The sequence below is a fragment of the Mercenaria mercenaria genome, chromosome 11 (genome assembly GCF_021730395.1).
Source record: "Mercenaria mercenaria strain notata chromosome 11, MADL_Memer_1, whole genome shotgun sequence".
Classification (NCBI taxonomy): domain Eukaryota; kingdom Metazoa; phylum Mollusca; class Bivalvia; order Venerida; family Veneridae; genus Mercenaria; species Mercenaria mercenaria.
Genome location: NC_069371.1, coordinates 68,005,862 through 68,033,625, shown reverse-complemented (window position 1 = coordinate 68,033,625; position 27,764 = coordinate 68,005,862). Strand labels below are relative to the sequence as shown.

At 35.3% G+C, this 27,764-nt stretch overlaps 3 protein-coding genes across 3 annotated transcripts in view; 2 read left to right on the top strand and 1 right to left on the bottom strand.

The window, feature by feature from the left end:
• Positions 1-4,888: 4,888 nt before the first annotated feature.
• LOC128546644 (heat shock protein Hsp-16.1/Hsp-16.11-like) lies at positions 4,889-11,262 on the bottom strand. Its single transcript, XM_053517648.1, has 2 exons — positions 10,970-11,262; positions 4,889-5,509 (listed from the first exon to the last, which is right to left on the bottom strand). Exons 1-2 carry the CDS (start codon positions 11,199-11,201, stop codon positions 5,214-5,216), a joined length of 528 nt encoding a protein of 175 aa, XP_053373623.1. The 5' UTR covers positions 11,202-11,262; the 3' UTR covers positions 4,889-5,213.
• Positions 11,263-14,068: 2,806 nt separating this feature from the next.
• The window catches only part of LOC123532556 (heat shock 70 kDa protein 12B-like), a 38,705-nt gene continuing 25,009 nt past the window's right edge, over positions 14,069-27,764 (top strand). Inside the window, exon 1 of the mRNA XM_053517644.1 lies at positions 14,069-14,226. Coding sequence (XP_053373619.1) covers positions 14,110-14,226 — 117 coding nt within the window. The 5' untranslated portion in view covers positions 14,069-14,109. The remainder of the gene's footprint in view (positions 14,227-27,764) is intronic.
• LOC128546643 (heat shock 70 kDa protein 12B-like) lies at positions 24,815-26,464 on the top strand. Its single transcript, XM_053517647.1, has 2 exons — positions 24,815-24,875; positions 25,203-26,464. The coding sequence occupies exons 1-2, from the start codon at positions 24,821-24,823 to the stop codon at positions 25,607-25,609; spliced, it is 462 nt and encodes a 153-aa protein (XP_053373622.1). The 5' UTR covers positions 24,815-24,820; the 3' UTR covers positions 25,610-26,464.

Here is a 27,764-nt window from a genome sequence, read left to right as displayed (position 1 = left end):
GCTCGTAGAATTGGTTAGAATGTTTGTCTTGATGACCTGTAGGTCAAGTTAAAATCTGGCTCATGTGGGGTCAAAAACTAGGTCACCCAGTAAAATCAAAGGAAAAGCTTGTAACACTCTAGAGGCCAAATTTTTTACCCTATCTTCATGAAACTTGATCAGAATGTTTAGCTTTATGATTCCTAGGCTGAATGCGAAACTGGGTTATGTGGGGTCCAAAACTAGGTCATCTGCTCAAATCAAAGGAAAAGCTTGTTAACACACCAGAAACTTGGTAAGCATGTTTATCTTGATGATCCCTTGGCCAAGTTTGAAACTGGGTCCTGGGGTCAAAGACTAGGTCACGCACTCAAATCACAGGAACGTTTATTAACATTATAGAGGCCACATTTATGACCCTATCTTCATGAAAGTTGATCAGAATGTTTATCTTGATGATCCCTTGGTAAAGTTCGAATCTGGGTCATGTGGGAGTCAAAAACTAGGTCACGTGCTCATATCACATGACAAGCTTCTTTACACTATAGAAGCCACATTTATGATCCTATCTTCATAAAACTTGGTCAGAATGTTTATCTTGGTGATCTCTAAGCCTTGTGTCGAATCCGGGTCATGTGGGGTCAAAACTATGTCACCCGGCCAAATCAAAGGAAAAGCCTATTAACACTAGAGGCGTAGGCCCAGTTACTCATGTGAGCGATCCAGTGTCATTGTAACCCTCTTGTTATTTTTATTAATAATGGTCAGTTTTGACACTTGTATGACCATTCCTGAAAGGATTCACTGGACTGAGTTACTCGAAACTTTACCTACTGGATAAACTCTCCAGTAGATGAGTCTTTTCTTCTTTGCATCATACATTAAAGTGTTAATAACAGATTGAATGTCATATCTACCAAATTCAATGATGCTTTTAATGTTAAAATAGAGTTTAACAGGAGCAGTTTATAAAATAATATGCTTCCTATGGTTGCATGTTGGTAGGCAAGTGGTTGTTCAATGGTCAAGCAGTAGATTAGAAATGGTTCAAACCAATTTTAGTTTCGAGGTCATTTGACCTTTGAGGTACTGAGCCCAGATACTAGGGAGTCGTCTCCTGGCCACATACACTCGTGATTTAAGATCTGACAGGAGTCTGAACAAAAATGCTTCAGAGATTTCAGTTTCAAGGTCACCTTGACTTTAGGCACACTGAAAATCACCATAGAGTCATCTGCAGACCTGTGTGATCCAAGTGAAGTTGGTTCATATGGTCTAATATTTTAACTTTACTGACCAGAAACAAATTTCATTCAAATGGTCGATGTAACATACTAGTATACCTCTAAAAGGCGTGCAATCTGATATATACGAGGCCTGCCCAGTCTTTAGGTATTTATTGGAAACCGTTTCCAGTCGCGAGGTCAATTTAATAGACATTTTTCCTTTCATCTTTAAGTTTTGCAGTCACATTATAAAAAGAACAAGAGCGCCGCCAAGCGGGGCAATATACGCCCGAAGGGTTACATCAGAGGATGGGAGCAAAATTTTAAGAACTTGACTGTTGAAGCCGAAAGGACAGGAACAGCAAAAAGAAGAAATCCATAAAAAATTTCTAAGTCCAAAAAAAAAAAAAAAAAATCTTACCAGGTAAAGTAATTTCAAAAAACATCTAAAAATTCAATGTACCTTCAATGTGTACCACAGAAAAGTGGTCTCGGTTTTTCCCTACGGCCAATAATAAAAAAAGTTTCAAAATAAAGCTATTTTTAGTAACAAAAAAAGGGAAGAAATTCATTAAAAAATTATTGTAAGAGAACAAAAAAGGGATCTGCCAAATAAAAACAAGAGCACTGCAATGCAGAGCAGTATACACAAAGCAAAGTCATATATAAGTGTGACCTTGACCTTGAAGCGAGTCATCTAGTACATGCGCTCTGCACGTCGCCTCAGTGTGTTGAACATTTGTGCCAAATTTCTTTGAAATCCTTCAAGCAGTTCAAGAGTTAGAGAGCGGATACAGCAAAGTCATATATGAGCTTTTGACTCCTAAGTGTGACATTGACCTTGAAGCTAGTCATCCGAAACAAGCCCTCTGCACGTCGTCTCAGTGTGGTGAACATTTGTGCCAAGTTTCTTCTAAATTCTTCAAGCAGTTCAAGAGTTACAGAGCGGACACGAAACACACTCATATGACCTTTGAACCCAAAGTGTGACCTTGACCTTGAAGTGAGACATCCAAAACATGCGCTCTGCACATCGTCTCAGTGTGGTGAACATTTGTGCCAAGTTTCTTCGAAATCCTTCAAGCAGTTCAAGAGCGGACACGAAACACACTCATATGACCTTTAAACCCTAAGTGTGACCTTGACCTTGAAGTGAGACATCCAAAACATGTGATTGTCTCAGTGTGGAGAACATTTGTGTCAAGTTTCTTTGAAATCCTTCAAGAGGTTCAAGAGTTACAGAGCGGACACGAAATTGCTAACGGACGGACAGACGGACACCGGGGGTATAACATAATACGTCCCTTCGGGCGTATAAAAACCCCTAAAAGCTACATTGTGGAGAATGCTTTCGAGACGTACGGATCGAGGTGTTCGTTTTCGGATCATTTAGTTTAATCCGTGCTTATATCTATTTACAGTAAAAAGAAAACATTATCAAATTGCAGAAGCAAAATTTTTAATGGGTTGGGCCAAAATTAGCGGTCGAGTTTCCACTCAAAAAGTTGAAATGATACTTTTACGATCGCGTATATGTGGTAAATTACTTTTAGATAATTCGGATGTAACAATAGATGGCAGTTATAGGCACAACATAAGACATGCATCCCCATTCCCCCATTCCACACGCATACTTAAATAGTCGCGCGTTGTGATTTCAATGTAGCATGTATTTGTTAGATATTGGGCAATGAAACGAGAAATGTGGATGGAAAGCTCGTTAAAATGACATACTACAATTGAGCCGCGCCATGGGAAAACCAACATAGTGCGTTTGCGACCAGCATGGATCCAAACCAGACCGCGCATCCGCGCAGTTTGGTCAGGATCTATTCTATTCGCTTTCAAAGCCTATTGCAATTACGGAAACCGTTAGCGAACAGCATGGATCCGGACCAGACTGCGCAGATGTGCAGGCTGGTCTGGATCCATGCTGGTCGCAAATGCACTATGTTGGTTTTGTTGTGGTGTAGCTCAATTATTATCTATCTCTAGTGTATGTACGGTCCAGAGTAGCTACAATTTCAGTTCATTCTTCATTTCGAAAGAATCTTTTTGATGTGTACTGAAATCTCGAAACTACGATGATGGTGAAAATGGAAAATGTGTTTGTTCTTCCATCCTCATACTTTTGTTGTATTCGTAATTAATTTATTTTTCTTTATCGTAGTTTCAATGATACAACTCAGTGATCTTTTGGCCGTTTTTTTCGGCCCCATTCCCCTGTCCAAAAAGTTGCTATTTCTGAAAAAAAAATCCCTCCAAATTTTTTTTATTTACATATCCCAACCAACCAAACCCTTTCTTGATGTAAACGATAATGTGAACTGTACCATTTTAAACACGAGACAAGGTGCTTTTAAATCATTTTCTTTCTTAGTGTAACATATAAAATTTATGAAAAATATTGCTTTAATCACGACGCTATTTTCCCCCTCTTTAAGTGGTTACGGCGTAATCCCCTCGGCCTCCTTACGGGCCCGCCACCATTCCTTTAAAGCAAAAAACAAAAACAAAAACAAAAACAAACACTGCAACGTCTGATAATCGTAGTTTTGCCTTGCAAGCATCAATGTTGCGACTTTCATCATCGGAACACTGTAGCACCGTGCTCTTTGATAAAAACCACCTATATACGATCACGGTTTGCCGACAATTAGTGTACGCATATTATTTTTTTTGTTTTCAGTAACAGTGGCTCAAAAACAGTTTATAAACTGGAAACCACCTTTTTGATGATCATGTGAAATACATCTATTTTTAGTAACTTCGACCTTGAATTTGACCCTGTGGCTGTATGATGTATTTTTATCAGAAAAAAGGTTAGGCTGTCAGAGGGATTTGAAACACGATACATGTGTTCCACAGCACAAAAGATCTCTTCAGCCCAACGCTATAGACCAGTGAGCCACAAAGAAACTTTCGAACTCGGCCGACTAATTATCTAACTATCTCATTCCAACTAGAGCTATTTGAGCGGAAACCAGTTTCCTATTTTTAATTACAGTGATCGTGACTCTGATGATCACAGAAAAAAATCTATTTTTTGGGCCAATTTGATTTTTAATACATCAATGCAAACGGATACCGTTTTTCTAATTTTAGCAACAGTGACCTTGACCCTAGTGACCTCACATGCAATCCCAAATTTCGTCTCTATGCACGCTACCTATATACCAAGTTTCACTGGAATTGGTCACTCATTACTCAAGTTTTTGATCAGAAACCAAACGTTGAAGCCGCCCGAAGCGCAACGACATTCGCCAATCTAATATAACCAAAACAAGAAAAATATTAATATCAACTATTCTGCAGCAAACAACTGTTTGCATATCAGCGTCTAACTGGCAATGCGAATGATGAAAAGTCTATATGCAAATGCAATCCACTGGAACTTGAGTGCGATGCGCAAAGGACACCAAGGTGTTATAAAAAATTATTACCCTGGGCTTATTCGAAAACGCGACAATCACATTAAAATTACTATATTTAGGGACTTTGAATTAGGTGTTTTACATGAGGTATAACAATGCTTATTATGTGCTATTAGATACATGAATTTTACGATTAAAAGTTTACCAAAAGTAGAGTTTTACAATAACGATATTCAAGTTCTTTTGTGGGTCGTCTTTTTGTTCTTTATAAGCTAAACAACACCTTACAGACAGACCGCAACACTAAAAAACGTTGTAATTGCTCGTTTATTTGATAAACAACATTTTAATTTTCAGTAAACAACTTTTAAAACATAACTTTTACAGAACATGTTGTTACAGATGTAAAGTCCGGTGGTTGATCAGACTTCCAGCAATTCCTTTAAACAAACTCTATATACAATGGAATTTTCTTTGTCTTTCCGTTTAATTTGTCTCTGAAATTAAACTAATGTGAAAGATTCAAAATATAACTCTGAATATTGATATCCTTACAAAGATTATCCCGAGAACGAATTTACAGTTTTTAGTACTGGACCAAGAACATTTATGTCACCGGAGTTGAACGGTCAGTTTATAATTGCTCAATAGGGATCACGTGCTCTTTTGGCGCTTCAACACTTGGTGGCGCAGGAGCCTCGATCTGGAGAACGCCATCTTTCGATAAATGCGATTTCAGTTGGTTTGGATCGACGTTGTCTGGTAGGACGTATTCTCTAGTGAATTCCCTGTGAATTTTCCCGTGTTCGGTCTCGTCTTCATGTTTTGCATGGACACAGAGACGGTTGTCCAAAGTTTTCACCATAATTTCGTTGGGGTTGTACTTGCTACAGTTGAACCGCAGTGACAACTTCCGGTTTCCCTCTGGATCTGAAACGACAAGTGATTATGACGGCGAATCAGTCAGAATTTCAGTATAAACATTATAGAATAATCGTTTGCTACTAATGATTTAATGATTACAATCACAAAAACTCTAAAGCTGTGTGTTATATAATGAAGTCTACAGAGCTAACCGTCCACAGAATCACAGGCAACGCCTATTAGAAATCGGCGTAATCAAGGTGCGTCAGAGACATGATTGCATACATAATGATGATTTAAAGGCGAAAAGGCGAAACGAAAAAAACTGCTTTGAGCACTTCACAGTACCTCAAAAAGCAACCCACTGACCTAAATTATCGATTTTTCCGCCATTGGTGGCGACACAGATTGTCAATAAATATTGCTGTACTAGTGTCGTTTCGGAACTTCTATTACATTGTGAAATAATTCATTTCTGTAACTAGTTACTGTACTGGCAGCATATGTTATATTATTTAGGACAATACGTTATGTCGAGTCGGCGTGCACGTAGTCTATAAAACACACTTCATTGTGTTGTCCTGGCATGCGCGCCAGTCCGACAAAACAAAATTTGAAAACAATGCGACACAACGAAACATAAAGCGCGACATTTTGATTCATGCCGCAGCGCGTGCAATCCAGAAAACTCGTACTGAAATGTTCCGCGGTTTTCCGATGGATTGTGCGCAATTAATAAAAAAAATCATGTTGGCATCCCCATCAAGATGAAATTAAATGTTTTTGGCTCGCGATGGTGCGCGCGTCAGGGCGCGAAATGTCTTGAATAATCTAAAGAGGATAAACGAAAGTCGCTTTAAGAATGTATTGAATTGTATAGACTGTGACAGCAGCTTACTGTTGACATGCAGTTCGATAAGTAACATAAGATGGGTAAATGTTTGTTTTCCTTCAAGAACCACATTTAGTTCGTTCTGTATATTCGATGCTGAAATTACTATTAGAATTTATTTCTAAAACTGGGTTCATGCAATCAGAAAGGATCAAATCATAACATGATTGTGCAATTTGTGGTAAAATAAAAAATAATCAACATTATTGTCTCAATGTTAATGCAACTCTGATATATCGAAGATCTCTTTTTCGTAATTCTATCGTAGTCTAATGTATGCCTCATTTCCATCTATGTGTATTCGAAAATTATTCGAGGAGGTAAAGCGTTACAGAGCCCCCGAGAACACGATCGATTTTGAACAGCCTGAAACAAAATTAAATCTAGGTCTGCCACGGAAGAGAGAAATGAAACGAAAGATCTAGATATGACAGTATTACAAATCTTCAGTTGTATCACGGGAAATACACAAATTTAAAAGGAAGGAAGATTTCAAGTTTAATACTGAGAAGCGGCACAAGCAAATGACCGCTACTGTATGATCCACCATTTATCCATAAGAATTTTTTTTTATTTTGCAAGCTCCATGCATAAATGATAGGCCGTTCTAATGGTCTTTTAGGGTAGTAAGAGAATATTTCTAATTTTTCAAGGTATATTTATCATTTTGTAATGTCAGTCAGTTTTGTAGAGATTTGTTTCTGTTGTAACTAAAACTCGCGTGTTATATTAAACAAGCCAAACTGACTGATGTGTCATTTTAGTAACAAACTATATTAAAGTAGACTTTTCACAAGAAATAAAACAAGTTATTTTTTACTTAGACAACATTATTTAATATAATGTAATCACTTGAGGGCGCAGACGTGCCTGCAGTTTGTAGCCATTTGTAAATCATTATATGAGCCGCGCCATGAGAAAACCAACACAGTGCCTTTGCGACCGGCATGGATCTAGACCAACCAGTCTGGTCAGGATCCATTCTGTTCGCTAACAGTTACTCTAATGGCAATAGGCTTTGAAAGCGAACAGCGTGGATCCCGACCAGACTGCGCTGGTCTGGATCCATGCTGGTCGCAAAGGCACTATGTTGATTTTCTCATGGCGCGGCTCGTATACCAGAAACAAGAAAATCGACATCTCATGCACGTAAGTTGTAAGTTTTGATGACATATTTAAAGTTTGTCTTTACTAAATGTTTATGTTATCAATAAACATAGTCATTTGCGCAGCTCTATGATATACTTTTGTATTTTGTGTTGTATATTAGTCCAGAGGATCGTAAATATCAATCCATGGCATTTATGTTATTCTATCCACATGAAGTCATTAAACATCATTAACATTATGACCGATTTAAATTCATACACCTACACTACAGCCAACCTTCCGTCTTTAATAAATCAAACGACCTTGAACGAGTCCATTTTTGTCATGATAACTAATATTATTATTTCCTTAAAATACTTTGATTACGTGATTATTATGTCTAGTAATGTGACCCATAATTGGAAATAAAACAATATCCTATTCTATTCTATTCTTTTTGATGAAAATATACGTTTTTCGCAGAAGTACTTGAAAATGTTTTTTTTTTTTACGTGTCATGTATTTAAGGCCAATTGATATTTTACTACCTAGAATCATGATGTAATGGGACTAGCTTCCTAGAACGGGTTAACAGTTTTCCTCATTTGACAAAAGGTGAACACCCTTGAAGATATCGACTTATTTACGTTGAAGTAGGATCTATAAATAAACTGTAAATATTTGTACGTTTTTGTGGTCTACCCATGTAGGATTAACATGCTATTTCATTATTCTAACCGAGACAGCACTTACATGCGTGATCAAATTAATTAGGTGATGATTCAGCGAGTAGTTAGGATGAACACTTTTAAATCTCGGACTCTAATTTTTCAGGTTCATTCTCCATCTGATTATCATTAATTTGTTTAATCATATTCATTTTGTGTCTTTTGTTCCAAACTTGTCCTTTATTTCATGTTTATTTTCACGTTGACAGTGTATATGTGAATTAGACGTTGTACTAGTAGTCTACGTACAAGTCTCATACACTCACCCGGAGATCGAACTCGCGCGCGAAACCTCGGTTCATATTTCTTTGCTTTAACTATGAAGTTATTCTATTTATTGTATAAAGGCAACTTGATAACTTAGCAAATGGTTGACCACTAATTGTCAATCAAATGAAGTTTTTATTAATAAAACAACAACAACAACAACAAAAAAAACCCGAAAAACACTAATGCGATGTGAAGTGACTTTTTAGTGTAACGTTACCAACTTCGATATTGACTTCTCTAGTCTTTGCACTTTTTCGCTGTTTTAATATTTATTACTTTTTCTGATTAATGTTTCTTCATTTTATTATTGTTATATCTGTTTCATATTTCTTTATTTTCCTCAATACGTTCTGTAAGAATGTAACGTGCTGTGAATAAATAGCAGCGGGATATATGATGAACCCATATACAAGACATAAATATTGAATTAAGGTGTCATTACTTATTAGCACTCTTGCTGTGTAATAAGACTTTTTGATAGATACTATAGATAGTCTAGACGTTCCCAACGGTACAGTCAGTGGAGTTAGATCTCGATCCAGTAAATTTATACAAGTGTTTCAGTAGATCTACAGATGAGAAGATCTACCGATAAATAACTGGCATTAATTTAGACAACACTACTCCAAGGTGACGCGATAATCACTTTCATTTCGTTTCAGTCTGATATATTAAACGTACTGGACCAATCCTCGCCCAGTGACTCTACTCCAAATCAGCCACTTAAGTTTGAAAACAGGCATAATCATTATTGAATAACATCCGAACATAGATTTTTAACGGCACAGTACAGTACTGAAAAAAGAAAAAAAAATATTTCAAATATACAATAGAAGCTAATAGCTAGATCTATTGCGCAAAGACATTTAGAATTAGCCCGAGACTTTGTGCTCCCCATTATCCGGTAGGCGAATTACCAAAGTTTATTCCGGGTGTTAGCCCGAGACGTTGTGCTCATCCGGTACCTGTACCTGACTATGTATGAAATGCGCCAATAGTGACGTAATAAAGCTGTGACGTCACCATTGGCGGAAAAAGAAATCGATAATGTAGGTCTGTGGGTGACTCTCCTCAGGTACTAAGAAGTGTCACATATCGTGTATTTCACAAGACAAGCACAAGAATAAATTTGCTATTCCAAATATTTTTCTTTTCGCCATTAAATCAGCATTATGCTTGCAATCATGTCTGAAAGACTGAAGTACCTCCACGACGCCGATTTTAAATACTAAATACTTAATATTATAGTCGTTGCTTGTGACTCTGGGCGAACCGTCAGGGGAGGTAACTAGAGTCACGGATTGGGACTAGATTAGAGCTACCTCGATTAAGCCGATTTTAAATAACCTTTGCTTGTGACTCTGATCACGGACTAGATCTAGCTAAATCAATTCAGCTCAGAAATTCTATAAAACAGCGCCAGTTAGGTAATGGTAGCAAGAAGTAGCCTCCATGTACCATCTCTCGACCCAGTTTTACACTATTTTGTGGTAATTATATAGGTTAAGAAATAATCAAATATAAGATATCGACATTGACTGGTAGACTGACCTTTTTCAAAGCTGTGTATTCTATTTTGGGATGTTCACTTCTATTACATGTAATAGTTATAGTATGTGTGAGAGTGTGTTACCAGGATATATCAGAGCTAGGGGTACATCTCGTTATTTTTCTCTCCACATATCGATAAGACGTAATACAGTAGTGTACATGTAGGTAGGTTTGATCGATAATCACATTCTACAGAGAACCAATTCTCGACCTTTTTCACGGTGTCATGACACCAAATCAGTCAAATATTTCAGCAATAAAATTTAATGCATTTATTTAAATAGTCCATAAGTTTATATATATTCTCATCAAAATGAGAAAATTTGAACACATGTATGTGTTAGATCTGACAGACGGGAAACATATCAAAACATAAACAATTCGATTTTCTTGTAAATTTTATGAGGTCGGTGTACTTAGTCAGTTAGAAAAGGATATGAATAAAATATTCTATAAAACTCTTACCAATTCTTTTCTAAAACTGGCAAAAGACCCATGAAAATGCCAATAGATTAGTAAAGTACCTTTGCAGAAAGCGGTAATCCGGTGATATATTGAAATCGGTCGAGAGATGGTAGCGTTCGATAGTTGGTACAATGAGGCTAATGACGGACCGTCAGTGGTCTGAGTGAAGAGGGGCCTCCGTGGCCGAGTGGTTAAGGTCGCTGACTTCAAATCACTTGCCCCTCATCGATGTGGGTTCGAGCCTCATTCGGGGCGTTGAATTCTTCATGTGAGGAAGCCTTCCAGCTGGCTTATGGAAGGTCGGTGGTTCTACCCAGTGCCAGCTCGTGATGAAATAATGTACGGAGGGACACCTGGGGTCTTCCTCCACCATAAAAGCTGGAAAGTCGCCTATCATGTGTCGGTGCGACGTTACTGTAAATCCAACCGCCAGACGGTCAGTGGAGATAAATTTCAAGAGCCACAGATGGGGACCAACCAACTAGAATCTACCAGTCTTACGCAGGTTTTAGGAGAAGAAGAAGAACCAACCTGTGATAAAAGGGTTGTCAATACTCAGCTCTGCATCATCGCTATCTAGAACGTGAAGATTGTCTCTGATCCTTTCTAGCTCTTTGTCAAACCTCTGCGCGGAATCCTCAAATTCCATCAACCGCCAGTCATCATCGAAGCGATGGAGCCATTCCGAAAATAAATCTCTCTGCCGATCAAAGAAGTCAAACTCTCTTCGAAATGTTGGAACTAAATTCCAATCTTGAGACATTTTTACTTTTAACTGAATTCTCTGGAAAGCTTCCCTTAGATAACGCAGTTACCGATTATGACATCATACTTCCAATGACGTCATCAGACAACAGCTAAAGTATGGAAGGCCAAAGCGCTACGCTAATTTTCCAAATATTTAGATTAACGCTAAATGTTAAAAAGTTTTAAATAATGCCAATTAGACATATTTAATATTTCAAAATTATAATATATCAATATATCTTCTGCGAAAATACGTCGTATAATTCATAAATAGATACAAAGTAACAGAAATCAAAATTCAATTGCACTAGACTAGAGATATTTGTAGATTCCGTATAGATCTAGATCTAATGCCTTTAAAGGTATACTAGGTGCATTTTTCACTTAAATGTTTTATCATTAGATAATAATTTTATATTACGTATCTAATTTCTTCATCAAATGAATAATACTCGGCTAAATATTATATCTATATATATAGATCTAGAAATAATTGTATATGTAGATCCGTATTTAAGAATTAAATGGCATTTGTGTGTGCGTTATTACGGGTTTATATACAACATTGGGTCTTCTTGCAAATCCATGAATCACGCTAGCGTTTCTTACCGATCATTTGCTAGAAGTTTCAAGGTGGTTTATATCCGTTTAAACGCAATTTAAATACCATTCACTTCTTATATTTACATTTTTACGGTAGCATGCTAATCAAAATACATGTCAGGATATCAATCTTTTCAACATCTGAACAGAATAGCCAAAAAGATATCCGCCCACATTCAACTGTAATTTACTGTCTGCGACAAAAAAAAAAAAAAAAAAAAAAAAAAAAAAAAAAGAATCACAGCCCTGTCGATATAATTTTAACCTTTACCATCATTGTGAAACTATAATTCAAGGTTCTTTTTAAAATTTTTGTTAATGCTTTTTGTGAAAGATGTTAGTTGCGCGTTTAATTTCGAGGAGAGTGTCTATAATTCAAGGTTACTTTTGAAATTTTAAGTTAGAATGCTTTTTGTGAGAGACATTAGGTAGTTGTTAAGTAGACACTACCCTTTTTAGATATATACTAGTATATGTGTTTTTAACTGAATCAAAGTGCTCAGTCTGAAACAATAATGAAAGTATCATTTTCTGAAAAAGAATAATTTGAGCTAGAAGAAAGAGATTAATATTAGTAGATGTTTTATCAATATTTAACATAGATACTTGAGTTATTATTATTATCATTATTAGAAATAAATTACATTAAATAAAAGTACAATTTCATTCGCTTTTCCTGCATTCATGATCGTGCCCTCTGATAATGTACTTTGAGTCACCACGTGATTTGACCAAAAGACTTAACATTTTCTTCTTCAAATATCCATGTTCGTACAGTCAAACAGTTTTTTTCGCAATGCGATTACCAATATACATTGCTGCTTGTTAATCATGCCATAACTACAAGTTTAATTCAATGTGCACATGGGAAAGTGTTTTTTTTTTTCGTTTTTTTTTTAATATAACAACTACCTTACAGACTTTATAAATTTATATTTCTATAAAGAACCTGTTTGGTTTTTATTTGGATAATGTAAATGGATTGATTTCATATGTACTCCCTCTAATATACTCTGTAGATAAAACGAACAAGAAAATACATCTAGCCTAATCCGTGTCATTGCGTAATTAAAGGTAAGACAAACCACATTCTTTTTACCACTTCATAGAAATAGTTTATCGTTAATCTTTACCTTTAAAGTACAAGACTAAGTTTCAGGTGTCCTTCGCTGTACATAATATTATAACAGAAGGCCACGGGGATATTTATTTGTTTCAGTGTAAGACTGAAATATCTTTTGCGAGTGAAGACCAAAATGACGCAATATTTTCACGAGACTGAAAATGTAAGATAGATCTATAGTGTTCATGGGCGAATATTTTCCCCGAGTTCAACTATATTTTCTTAGATGAAAAGCTGATATGTCATGTTAAAGCCCTGGTATATTCTTGTGAGAATATACTGAAAATTGACTCCACATTAGCAAACAAAAGAGACCCGCCCGCTTAGCTCAGTAGGTAGAGCGTTGGTCTACGGATCGCAGGGTCGTGAGTTCAATCCTCGAGCGAGGCGTATGTTCTCCATGACTATTTGATAAACGACATTGTGTCTGAAATCATTAGTCCTCCACCTCTGAATCATGTGGGGAAGTTGGCAGTTACTTGCGGAGAACAGATTTGTACTGGTACAGAATCCAGGAACACTGGTTAGGTTAACTGCCCGCCGTTACATGACTGAAATACTGTTGAAAAACGGCGTTAAACCAAAACAAACAAACAAACAAAAGAAATCCATGCGCATACATTTAGACAGGGTGACCCTGCGCATGAATATCGACTATAAACTAATTTAAGTTAAGGTTTTCTGTATTGCCAAAAACATACGTATGTATATTCGGCGAGATTTTTGCCTAAGGCCTATTTTTTTTTCCGATAAATAAGGGTAGGTAGGTCGGAATTATTATTTTATTTTTATTTTATTAAGTGAGACTTTTCGGAAATTATTTTTGTGTCAAAAATTGAATACAAATGAGGGGTTATGCCTTTAGAGCATCAGTAAGTTAATTCCAAACATCACTGACCATGTTTAAAGCATAAAAAGTGCAGTTTTGCAACTTTTTGTTAAAAAGTTGAAAAAAAGTATTCTCCAAGGCCATAAAACATTTAGGGTCGGGCCAAAAATTTAAGGTAGGTCGGGATACAGGAAACAAACACTTTTTTTTGCGCCTAAGGATATATAATCTTCTTCCGTGGAGCAATGTGTTTTAAGAGGAACGGTAGTAATTAGAATTGTTTTACCAATAAAAATAAAAGAACAAAGTCATGTGTTTCGAATACACTGGTTATTAAATATTCTGTATTTGTATTGTAAAGGACTAGGTATGAGTGGATATAAGCGATATAAGACAAAGTTGATTGTTGCGGCGATTGATTTCGGAACAACATATTCTGGATACGCGTATTCTCTTAAAGATGAATACCAAAAGGATCCACTAAAGGTTGGATTTTTTGTGTCATTTAAAAGTCATTGGCGTAGGAACAGGGGGTGGGAGGTGACATTTCATTCTTATTTAGCGGATAGGGTTGGGGGCAGCATATGCCATATGCTTTACCCTGCCCCCTCCTTACTTTTGACCCAAAAACTGATTTTTCTTGGAAATAACAGAAAAAGCCAATTTTAGAGAGCACGTAGACAGTAGATTGACTGATTAGTTAATATATGATGTGATTTCTACTGTCAATGAAAGGATGAAAGGTTTGTATATTTGTCTATTTTTTTATTGACAAAAAAGTCAGAGAAGTTATGGTTAGGCATGTGGAACTATTCTCCTCTTAGGCGATCTTATCAGTACATCTACGGCACATATTCTGATAAGCCATCAGACAGCGCAACTGATAAATCCTATTCCTATACTTACATTGATTTATATAGGAAAATGATACAGTTACCATAGAAAATGTCATAAATTACACATTTCTATTTATTCTATTATACCATCCCGGATATTTCCTTAAAAAACAATTCAAGACCTTTACGATGGTATATTTTCCTTCAAAATAAGTCAATATTTGGTTGCTTCAAAATTCGTTTGAAAAACGTCTCTCAAATTCAATATACTCTCTATACATATTTGGCAGAATTACACGATAACCCTGTTTTACTAAGTATTTTTGAAGGAAAAGGTTAAAGTTAAAATACCATCCCGGATATATTTGGAAAGTCCTCGTCGTGCACATTCTAGATATATATTTTATTATAAAATAAGTTATTTCTTTCTTGCTTCAAAATTCCTTTAAAAACAGTTTCAACGCTTTCTGTATATTGACAAAAACGTGCTAAGTTTTACGATAAGATAGAGCCGTATCGGAATAGGAATACATGTAATACATGTATAAGTATATAACAGAGTTTAGCTTGATTTTTGGGTGCGTTCCGTCTGACAAATGTTCTTTTAAAAGTTTTTAAAGTTTTTATCATGGCATTTTCCTTTGAAAATACTGAGATATGTTTTAAAAAATTCGAAAATAAAGGTGAAGGCAGTTGCATTGTAGTAATAGCCAAAATAATAATACAATATATTTATTATGACTTATTTTGACATAATGATTGGGTGTTTCAGTAAATTAGTTGAATTTGAATTTAAGATTTTTAAAAGTGTCATTTTGGTCAAGTAGCATCCTGTTTCTTGTATACATGTATATCTTCGCGGCACGGGACAGCGTATTGTATTGACAAGATATTAGCATAATAAATTTTATGGTCATGTGCCTTAAATTTTAAAGTGACACGTATGTTGCCATCCTCATCACGGCATGTATGAATGAAAGGTATATCATCGTAACACGTGCCGACATTTTAATGTAAGCGTTTGAATTTAAACGCGTGATTTACGTCAATGTAGCGGATTGTATCAGTGAATTAGAATTAAAATGACATTAAGAAAATTTACAAGATATTGGCTATGATTTTGATGCTCTGTGAAATCAGCAGCAAAATCATTATTTCGAAATTGCCTTAAATGTTCTTACATTTTCTGAATTCTAAATGGCTTTAATTATATTATTATGTACTAAACTTAAATGCCGTTAAAAGAATTAATTTGATAACAGTTTTCTAGTGCGTGCCGTTTTACACCAAAAAGATGTTTAATTAGATTATTGATTAACAATGAACAGATGCACATGTGTTTTCATAATGAAGAAGGAATCGACACCTAATTTTTACCACCTGTGTTCATTTGGGCCAACATTTTAGGTTTTATAATTATGATTTTTATCATGTTTTACCCCGTTTATTAAAAATAACAAGTAACAAGGAAAGAAAATAATTCTCAAATATGTTAAACTGCAAATATAATGTTAAACTGCAAATATAAGGTTTTATTGTTTATTAAAATCTCCTCAAAGTACACAAATCAATATTAAAGACATTATAAAATGCTATATATACAGCGAAGTAGATCATCAAGCAAAAAGCAAAGAATTGAGTTTTACATTCAGATTGCACATAAGAAATTTGAAAAAGAAAATGAAAAACCCGCCAGTGAAATGACCATGGAAGAACTAAAAACAAAACTGAAATCGCTAGGAATCGTCACAAAAATTAGAAAACACTATAAGCTGATGGAGTTATTACGCAAAGCTACACTGATGCGTATTGATAAGGATGTGTTAAGAAGAAGCAGAGATAAGGACTCTGAAAATAAGGGGTGTTAGAGATGATATATTATTAACAGATGTGTTGAAATTGTATATAATGTACATGATTTAATATTATCAAGTTTCATAAGAACTCAGTATGTTTTATCATAGCTGCATACATTTACAACAGAGCATGGCCATTCATCCATACATCATATACATGTATGCTTTGATTTGTTTGAATAACAATACTTGATATTAAAAAAAGATGTGCAATGAAATTATTGAATACATTTGGTTAACAGATTAATTTCTCATCTGATAATAAATACTATCACAAAACATAAAATATAACACTATATCGTATTTAAATGTTTTCCTCTGGTACAGTTTAGATACTTTCGTTGGATTAAAATTTCAGATAAGAAATCAATACAATGTATAACGAAAAAATTTCTAATGAAACACGTGTGTATTAGGTGCGAAAAAGTATCCATTGTCCCGTGCAAAGAACAGAAAATTACTTGACTTTTTTGTTTAAAAAGAACGTCAGTCACAACATTCACATTCTGAATAAAAATTGCTATTTATTTATATTCATTGATTGTATAGACAATCAAGCCTGTAAGAGATGATGTCTGGTTACTTGGTCACTGTTTGAGATAAGAGATATCAAAGCGCTGTCGCTTTTTCTCACAAGGGGAGAAAACGCTAATAGCGAAATTGACTTAATCGTAGTATTTGCACGCTTCATTCCCCTGATAAGTGAGGAAAATTTCTCAGTATGTGTAATTGGCGGCCTCTACCACTATCCCCCGTTTGCCCCTCCCCCGCCCCCCACCCTTCCATCCTCAACTTTTAGATCGCTCATGCGCCAATGAAAGAATATCAGTATTTATGTCTATATTCTACATTAATTCAATAAAATGGTATTTTGTTTATCATGGAATTCAGGTAAGATAATGTTTTATCTTTAGTTCAAAGATGCATATAAATTTATCTACGATATAAAAAAAAGACTATAAACTCATTTAAAATTACTTAGGTACATTTAAATTAAAGTATATATAATTATCAGAAAATAGTTGTTTTTCATAAAATTTTGAGACAAATGCGAACAAGAGCTCGTTAAACACAAAATGCCCCCTTGATGCATTCAGTAATTGCACAAGGAACAGAAATCATATGCTCACTGACTGTAAACAAAAGTTTTACCGTTCTGGTTCAATCTGACCTTGACCTTTAACCTATTAACCTAACAAGAGATGACAGAGTGATCTTGGCGCCCACCACTGAGCCATTTTTGAATGTTCCAAATTTCAAGACTAGCTCAAGGTCAAAATCAAGGTCAAATTTCTTATCGGAACAAAACACTGTGCATGTGATCCAAATTTGAAAGATGTGGCTTGAGAAATGTGAAAGTAAGCCACTAGATCAATTTCAAGGTCAAAGTTCATTTCATGTGCTTCAAATTTGGAGGCTGTAGCTTGAGAAATGTGAAAGTAGGTAGTAAAAAAAATTCAATGTCAAATATCAATTCAGAACACAAAAATATGCATGCGGTCAAAATTTGAAGCTGTAGCTTGAGAAATGTGAAAGTAGGTCACTAGGTCAATCTCAAGATCAAAGTTCATTTCGGTACACAAAACTATGCATGGGGTTCAAATTTGAAGGCTGTAGCTTGAGAAATGTGAAAGTAGGTCACTAGGTCAAAGTCAAGGTCAAATGTTTTTTTTTGGTACACAAAACTATGCATGTGGTCCAAATTTGAAGCCTGTACCATCAGAAATGTGAAAGTAGGTCACTAGGTCAATCTCAAGATCAAAGTCCGTTTCAGTACACAAAACTGCATGTGGTTCAAATTTGAAGGCTGCAGCTTGAAAAATATGAAAGTAGGTCACTAGGTCAAAATCAAGGTCAAGTTTTATTTCGAAACACAAAACTGTGCGCGTGGTCCAAATTTGAAGCCTGTACCTTCAGAAATGTAAAAGTAGGCCACTAGGTCAATCTCAAGATCATTTCGGTACACAAAACTATGCTTGTGGTTTAGTTCAAATTTGAAGGCTGTAACTTGAGAAATGTGAAAAAAAGTTCACTAGGTCAAAATCAACGTCATACTTTATTTTGGAACACAAAACTAAGCATGTGGTTCAAATTTGAAGCCTGTACCTTCAGAAATGTAAAAGTAGGCCACTAGGTCAATCTCAAGATCATTTCGGTACACAAAACTATGCTTGTGGTTTAGTTCAAATTTGAAGTCTGTAACTTGAGAAATGTGAAAAAAAGTTCACTAGGTCAAAATCAACGTCATACTTTATTTCGGAACACAAAACTAAGCATGTGGTCCAAATTTGAAGTCTGTAGCTTCAAAAATGTGAAAATAGGTCACTAGGTTGATAACAAGGTCAAAGTTTGTTTCGGTACACAAACCTATACATGTGATTCAAATTGGAAGGCTGTAGCTACAGAAATGTAAAAGTAGGTCACTAGGTCAAGATCAAGGTCAACTCATGTCAAGCTTCATCTTGCCACTCAAAACTATACATCTGGTCCAAATTTGAATGATGAAGGTTATGGACATGAAGATCTTAAGTTTGTTGCCTATATAAGTCTTTATGAACCATGTGACCCCCGGGGCGGTGCCATATTTGACCCTAGAGTGATAATTTGAATAAACTTGGTAGAGAACCACTAGATGATGCTACATTACAAATATCAAAGCCCTAGTCTTTGTGGTTTGGTCAAGATTTTCAAAGTTTTTCCCTATATAAGTCTATATAAACCATGTGACCCCCAGGGTCGGACCATATTTGACCTTAGGGGAATAACTTGAACAATCTTAGTAGAGGACCACTAGATGATGTCATATACTAAGTATCAAAGCCCTAGGTCCTGTGGATTTGGATAAGAGGTTTTTCAAAGTTTTTTCCTATATAATTCTATATAAACCATGTGACCCCCGGAGTGGGCCATATTTGACCCCAGTGAAATAATCTGAACATTCTTGGTAGAGGACTACTAGATTTTGCTACATACCAAATATCAAAGCCCTAAGCCATGTGGTTTTGGACAAAAAGATCAGAAACCGTGTAACTGTCCCTGGCCAATGTGACCTTGACCTTTGACCTAATGACCTCAAAATCAACAGAGGTCATCTGCTCGTCATGACCAACCTCACTATCATTTTTTCTGACACTAGGCCCAAGCGTTCTTGAGTTATTGCCCGGAAAACCGTTTCCTATTCCTATTCCCCATAAACTTTCATGACCCTAGGCCTAAGTGTTCTTGAGTTATCATCCGGAAACCGTTTAACTGTTCAGGGTCACTGTGACATTGACCTTTAACATACTGACCTCAAAATCAATAGGGATCGTCTGCTGGTCATGACCAACCTCCCTATCAACTTTCATGATCCTAAGCCTAAGTGGTATTGAGTTATTATTCGGAAACCGTTTAACTATTCAGGGTCACTGTGTCCTTGACCTTTGACATACAGACCTCAAAATTAATAGGGGTCATTTGTTGATAATGACCAACCTTTCAATCAACTTTCAAGATCCTAGGCCCAAGCGTTCTTAAGAAATCATCCGGAAACGGATTGGTCTACATTCCGACCGACCGATCGATAGATTGACCGACCGACCGACCGACCGACCGACATCTGCAAAACAATATACCACTCCTTCTTCGAAGGCGGGCATAAAACATTGATGAATATCATTTAACAAAATTTTTATGCACCGTTGATCTTTACCGACCAAATAGTGTAAAGTTAGTCATAATTTTACACCATTGATAAACATTGGTTCTGTCGTTAGACAGCAAAGGAACTTTGGGGGTGTTCAAAAATGGAATTATAATTACGGTTGAATAGATAATTTGCATGCAAATTACAAAAAAAGTTCACCGCTTTGATATTGAGGTGCAGAGATGCAGAGATAAAAATAGGTATATCTGTTAATGCTCAGCTAACACTTTATAAATCATTAACTGTTTATTCTTCGTCTTTTCAGATTTATACTAATCAGAACTGGATAGGTGAATCCGGAATGATCACAATGAAGGCCCCTACCGTAGTACTGTTTGATCCGAAAGGGAATTTTGATTCATTTGGATACGAAGTGAGAAATGTTAATTTTTTATAACATGAAAATCATGATAAGCTCGGCGCTAGAGTTGCACACCCCATAATAAATATGACGCTAAAATTTGAAATGTTCATAAGATTGCTATAATATCATAAGTACTGACCTGTATTATGAAAAGAGTATAACAGTATTACAGTTGATTTTATAGATTTCATATTTTTCAGGCAGAAACAAAGTATGCAAAACTATCTGAAGAAGAAAAGCATCGTGGCTGGAAGTATTTCAGGCGTTTCAAAATGAAATTGCACGAGAAAGTGGTGAGGTTTATAGCTTTAGCACAATCAACTATTTGTAAGGTTGTTTAAAATTGCTACAACTCCACATACTCCACATGTTAAACAAAGACAACAGACTTTGAATTAAAAAAGTCTGACGTTGACCTGTTTTTAAATATGCCTACAGCAAGACTAAAGTGAGAATGTCTTACTGAGTATTAGCATAACAATTCTTGCCTCTGTACTGGGTGAGGACCTGGTATGATAGTGTCATAAGAACTCTGCATATCCTTTACTGTGTTATTGGATTTAATACGCACGCACGCACACACGCACACACGTGCGCGCACAAGGACTGATATGTATAGTCATATGATGCAAGATGATTCATGGTTACAAATATGAAAGAAACAAACATTCACATTTAATTAATAAACTTTCTTTTTCTTATCAGAATCTTCGCCGTGACATGATGATTTATGACGATCAGAAGAAAAGAATGCCAGCTATTGATGTCTTCTCCGCAGCAATCAAATATTTAAAGGATCATCTCATGAAGAGGTTGCAAAACAGAATAGCAGAAGTATGTGAAACAGATATATACTGGGTTCTTACGGTGCCAGCTATATGGCATGATGGCGCGAAACAATTTATGAAAGAGGCCGCAGACAAGGTAATTTCATTGCTAATTTTGTTATAAACGGAATAGTAATTACATTTATGAGTGCATTTATATCCATTATTACATTTATTTGGTACAGTATTCTAATTTCTTTATATTTTATGCAAACTGTGGTCAAGTTTCGTTAATGTCGGTTGCAGGTATTCAGTTTTGTATGCGTTTATATTGTTCGCTTGTTCTTGGGATTTTTTCTTTTATCAAATAGCCATTTTTGCTTCTTTCCAAACTTCAGAAGTTTTCTTAGTGAGACTAAATACGCACCTTTCAATAAGAAATCTCTCCAAACACAGGCCGGTATTCCCGATGACCAACTTACTTTGGCTTTAGAACCGGAGGCTGCTGCCATTTACTGCAAAGAAATAGTCGTATCGAAAGCAAAAGAGCAAGGAAAAGAAGCACAGTCACAATCGTTTAGTCCTGGTGCACAGTTCATGGTCTTAGATTTAGGAGGTGGGTGTTGTTGAATAGATAATTATGTTTTTGTCTTTAAAGCTAAAAGAATAGATAGTTAAGTTTTTGTCTTTTAAGCTAAAATACCAGTTTAAAACTAATAGTATCGATTCCTTACGTGTTTTAACATAAATGCCATTGGTGGCAATCAAATCTATCAATTATAATTTTTATCTTTTTATTCGGGTGTATTAATGATTAAGTAACCACAATCGTTAAAAAGTTCGTATCTATAAGAGATTGGTCACATTCAAGATGGTGTTATTTTCAACAACACTTACAAATTCACTCGTGTGTATGAAGCAACAGCATCTCCAAATAATCTTATTTGTTAAAACATCGGGATTACGTTTTACTTCAAGTTGTTATAGGGAAAAACGAAATAAAAAACCAGACATGTTTTGCCATTGGAGTAACTCAATACTATTATGTTAAAATGTTATTTTATTACTTCTGATACATCTATTTTTTTATAGGTGGCACTGTTGACATAACTGTCCATGAGGTACAGACAGATGGTACACTTAAGGAACTACATTCTCCAAGTGGTGGTCCTTGGGGAGGTACTGTAGTAGACAAGGGAATTGACGAGTTTCTAGACGAGTTGTTTGGACCAAATGTAATGCGGGAATTTAGAGACGAGTGTAAGACAGATGACCTTGACCTACAGAGAACTATAGAGCTAAAGAAGAGGGCATGCAAGGATATCGAGGACGACAAGATCAATCTAAAATTACCGGCAGCTCTCTACGAAATCTATGAAGAAAAGACAAAAGAAAGATTTGAAACAGCATTACCGAAGAACAAATTTTCCACATCTGTAAAAAAGAGAAGGGACAGGTTAAATATTGAAAATGAAATATTTTTGAGAATGTTCAAGATGCCAAAGGACAATTTGGTATACCACGTGGAAAATTTATTACGGAAACCAGAGCTTAGAAACGTGAACACTTTAATGATGGTTGGCGGATTTTCTGAATCTGATATAATGAAGAATGCTATAAAAACTGCCTTTCCCAACAGGCAGGTTATCGTTCCTGAATAGGCGGGACTAGAAGTAGTAAAAGGTACTTTAAATACACTGACGAGATATGAAAACGCTACAAACATGCCTGAATATATTTTTTTTACAAAAAAGTATCACCTTCAAATGTTCAACACATACACATCTCAATATTCTATACCCATAATGGTCAGATTTAATCAACATAACGGATCTAAAAATTTACACAGTGGGTATAGAGTATTGAGATATGTATGTGTTGAACATTTCAAGGTGATGCTTTTTGTAGTAAAACTATGTTCAGGTATATGTTTTTTGCGTTTTCATATCTCGTCAGTGTACACCTTGTTGTTTCAAAAAACAAAACTGCTTGTATCACGTATTCTTTAATATCTAGGGTAAAAAGGAACCGAAATAAGCGCGAAAGCTTTTCAGGTATATGTTTGTTGCGTTTTCATATCTCGTCAGTGTACACCTTGTTGTTTCAAAAAACAAAACTGCTTGTATCATGCATTCTTTAATATGTAGGGTAAAAAGGAACCGAAATAAGCGCGAAAGCTTTAAATAGTCTTTAGTTTTACGCAGTAACGATGGTTGTGATGTTTGGGAGTGAATTTGCCCGCTATCAGAGTTATAAGCTTATTTCCGAAAATCGCAGAATTCTCAGTGTAATCCTAAGGACACCCAAAAGAAGTTAATGCGCTACATGAAGTAGTGCAGACTGTGGTTTCACCACGGCCTGCATGCGACCTCACAATTTAGATGTCAATGGTAAAGTATTATAACCCATGGTTACATCACCAACTGCATTCAATATTACCATTAAGACTATAAGTCATTATTATTTATGACATTTAGTTCAGCTTAGATCTGCATTATATGATATTAAAGCTAGTTGACTTATTTATGTTTCCCTCATAGCAAACTTTGGTAATAACTGAATACGTTGTCTCCAGAACTGTTACAAATAGATCACAGGTACATATCTGTTAATGCAATGTTCACAAAGCGGGCGTGTAATGTGAGACTTATTGAAAATTATTCTGTGGCCCAAACGTTTTTAAAATCGGTCTGTTTCTTATCTTGAGATAAAATGTGTCCTCGGCATAGTTTTATTGAACTGCTTTTGTACAAATGGCATAAAAAATGTTTACCGACAAATTGCATTTTAATGCAAGGCTTTTCATCCTTATAACAGAGGCCTATATTAGACCGCTTTCCAATCCAAGAATATACTATATTTTCCCAACTGCGGCAGAGATATTTCTCAAAATGCAAGGTAAGATTTCGCAAAATCATGCCAACAGATGGTTAAGATTTTGTTTACATTTTATTTATTTCCAGAGGAAGCGTTTGTCTAGTGCACTATAGCCTAACGGCGCACAGAGCTACATGTGATGCATTACTTGTCTAATTCGTTATGTTCCGTGGCCTGGATTTTAGCCGGTGTTTCAGGGAGATAAATTCTATTCGTCTTTCGGTGTTTACTTCCGGCTGATTATTTTTCCCAAAATGGACAATTATCGTACATAAATTTCCCAATTTGAAAGGCCAAGTGCCAGTTTCCTGATGAAAAGCCTTGCAACGTTGATTGGGTAAAATATAGGCATACAGCAATAGACATAAAACAGTAAAAGTAAAAAAAAATCTACACAACCCTGCCTCATCCAGTTCCCCTCGATGCTTTGATTAATCTATCTAATTCATGTTTGTAACTTAATAACAGGCCTTCAGTCTATTTGAAATCCAAAGCATTATTTAACAGTAATCGATAAATGCATCCAAATAAACATGGAGTTGTCTTTGTTCATCCGACCATATCATCTTTACGATTTTTATGTTTTATGTAATGATTTAAAGAACTTTCAAATTGGTAATTATTTCACAAACTTCACGGGTGTTTTTCTCAATAAAAAAAGTAACAACTGCGGTTTATATTTTGCAGGCGCTGTAATGTACGGACACAATCCAGACTCTATTAGCTCAAGAAAACTACCTTGCACCTACGGTATATTTCTTTCTCAAAGCTTGAAACAGAATAAAATAGCTGTTCTGTTTTCTAATCAACACAATGGCTGCCTTTAAATATATTACAGAAAGAAAGTGTATTTACTGTTCAGTGCGTGCAATGCAAATAGTCATTATATTTGCTAAAGGTAAACAGATTTATGTTTCTTAATCATATATGATGCCGCTTCCGAATTTGTACATTTAATAATTGTTTTTTACAGTACGGATTCCATTTCTGCAGAAAACTAAATGTTTACAATTTCAAAAAATTGTATTTTTTTTAAACAATAATCTTTGAAAATGCCTTTCATATTTCATATCTTAGGTATAAGTGTAACTGTACCATTTGATGAAAGTCGACACCCCAACTCAAAGAGAGTCTTGCGCGACGGAATGTACAAGTGCGAGGATGTCTTTAAAGTATTTATTAAGGCGGGCACCACAGTCGTACCACATAAAACAAGTATAAAGTATTCGTTCTGCGCGCCATTCATAGGTACCTCAATGGCAACAGTGGAGGTATACAGAACCCAGTCGGAGAATCCTATTTATGTATCAGATGATGGATGCTATCGGGTTGGAGAGATATCAATTGTATTTCTTGGGAGACCAAGGAAAGACCAACAGCGGCTGGATGTAGTGATGATGTTTGGAGACACTGAACTACACGTGACTGCAAAAGAACACGGAACAAACAATAAAGCGTCCGCAAAATTCAATTTCCTTAGATAAAAAGGCCTAGATATAAACTAACACTTTTGATAAAAACAAATTATAAAGTAATGTGTTATTGATAGTACATGTACATAGGCTAGGAAAGTAACAACACACGTTTGTTTTGGTCGTGTGTAAAGTGGTCGATGCCAGTTTTCTGCAGAATTCTACTAATTGTTCCTCATTTCTGTATTGGAACTACTCTTTTACTGAAGTACCTAACGTCCTTGCATGGATCAAATATAGTATTGTATACTATCAAATCCAAATCCTGACGTAGAACTTTCACCTTAACACATGCGGACTAAATGAACTTAATTTCTTGATGTCCTTTACCAGCGTCATAAATTTGGTTAGGCTAGATTGTAACAATTGTTTTAGTTTTATTTGAATGTTTAAAAAATGTATCATTTAATGTAATAAAAAACTATATGTAACAGTTTCCGAAATAATTTTTGCAGAATACTTGAATGATATTATGTAGGAATTTAAACAATGTTTACGATTTTTGTTCGTGCTACATGTACTTCTCTATACGTTTGCATTTGTGTATGCGAGTATGTGTCCTTGGGTCATCCGGTGATAAATTTATTTTCTCTGTTATTGCAAGCTTTATTACAAGAGTCTTTAGGACTATAATTTTGTGATAACGTTTACGATGCCAGTGAAAGACGTTTTGTTTAACTCATTAAACCATTTTATGTAATCTAATGTCTTAGTGTTAATATTTTTTTGAGAATCAAACATATACCGATATATTTAATACTGTTTTATCATATGTAATATTATCTGTATTCATTTTCTTTTGTTGTGATATATTGTTTACTTTCTGTTTCAATTGTTACGTTATATATCGTATAAAACTGAACACTACTTTCTTGTTTTTATTTACTCGAAATTTCACAAGTCCATGTCGTGTGTCCCACTGAATGCCATTGTTGGTGTTGTTTATCTTTGTTAAATAGGAGTAGGAGATTTTGAAACATGTACACGATGGCAAAAAAAAAAATGTCTGAAACTGGATTCAGTTTAATCTGGACGTACGGACCGTTGAAAAAGGGACAACACATTTCAACGAATTGAAAGGCTGCTTAACAATTAACAAGAGAAAATTATTGGCTTTCAAAGAATTACGAAGAAACTTCTTAAACAAGTGATTTTAATAAAATAGAAAGTGCCCTAATCTTTTTTCCAAAGTATTGTATTTTTTACGGAAAACTCAGATTTATATATGAACATTTTTACAATTCTGTTGTACTTTCTTGAGGTTTTATGTCATTTTTGTAATGTGTATATTAGGTTAGAAATCACCAATTAAAAAAAAGATATTTACTGATTAGAAACTACCTTTTGCCTGCAATAAGGTCATGTTAGTCAGTCATGTAAACAAAGCAAAAAGTGATTTATTGTCACATTTGAACCCTTGTACTGCTGCTAATAGTATTTTATTAAACATTTTGATAATATCTGATGCATTTTCTGCCACTTGAAAAATAGGTTAATGAAATGGTTTTATCCTACCATGTCATCGATGTAAACAGGGTTCATATCTTTCACGCGAAAATACTCGAATAAAGTATCACTGTTTATATGTTGTTTCGTCCATTATTTTGGTTCTTGATAAAAATGTGATGAGAGATTTACGTTTCGATTTATGAAAGGCCGTACACACCATAATCTTTTGATGGAAGTCTGGAGAAACAATTGTTAACACAAGGTTTGCAGACATAAGCCATACCCCCGAAAAGTGACAATAACAGCAGTTTTATGCTAGAAAGTCATAAATTAACCTCGAATGAACATTTACTCGTATTAAGCGCAAATGTTTTACTTTTTAATTTCAAATGTTCCAATCTGCATCATTGTCGACATGTTTTCATTTTTTTAAAATCCTCCTAAAAACTTCTGTTCCGGAACAAGGTCTGATTTCTATAATTATTTTAGTCAACCTAACATAATGTAGGTCATATGACGACTTTCCAGCTTTTAGATGGTGCATGAAGACCCCAGGTGCCCCTCCGGGCTATCTCGGGCACATGATGATACCCCTTCCAATTATTCAGGCAAAAATAGGATAGGTACTAACGCTTTCCTGTATTGTTTATTCACATAAGAAAATTCTACAACGTAGAATAAAATAAGTTTTTCGTTCTTATGCGAAACAATATATCAC

Bases quoted from the DNA above. Each gene is read 5' to 3' on its own strand.
- LOC128546643 (XM_053517647.1), top strand. From the start codon at position 24,821: ATGTACGGACACAATCCAGACTCTATTAGCTCAAGAAAACTACCTTGC. The intron at 24,876-25,202 runs GTATATTTCTTT...TTCATATCTTAG, and splicing joins AAAACTACCTTGCACCTACG to GTATAAGTGTAACTGTACCA.
- LOC128546644 (XM_053517648.1), bottom strand. From the start codon at position 11,201: ATGTCTCAAGATTGGAATTTAGTTCCAACATTTCGAAGAGAGTTTGAC. The intron at 5,510-10,969 runs GTTGGTTCTTCT...TTGTCGTTTCAG, and splicing joins TGACAACCCTTTTATCACAG to ATCCAGAGGGAAACCGGAAG.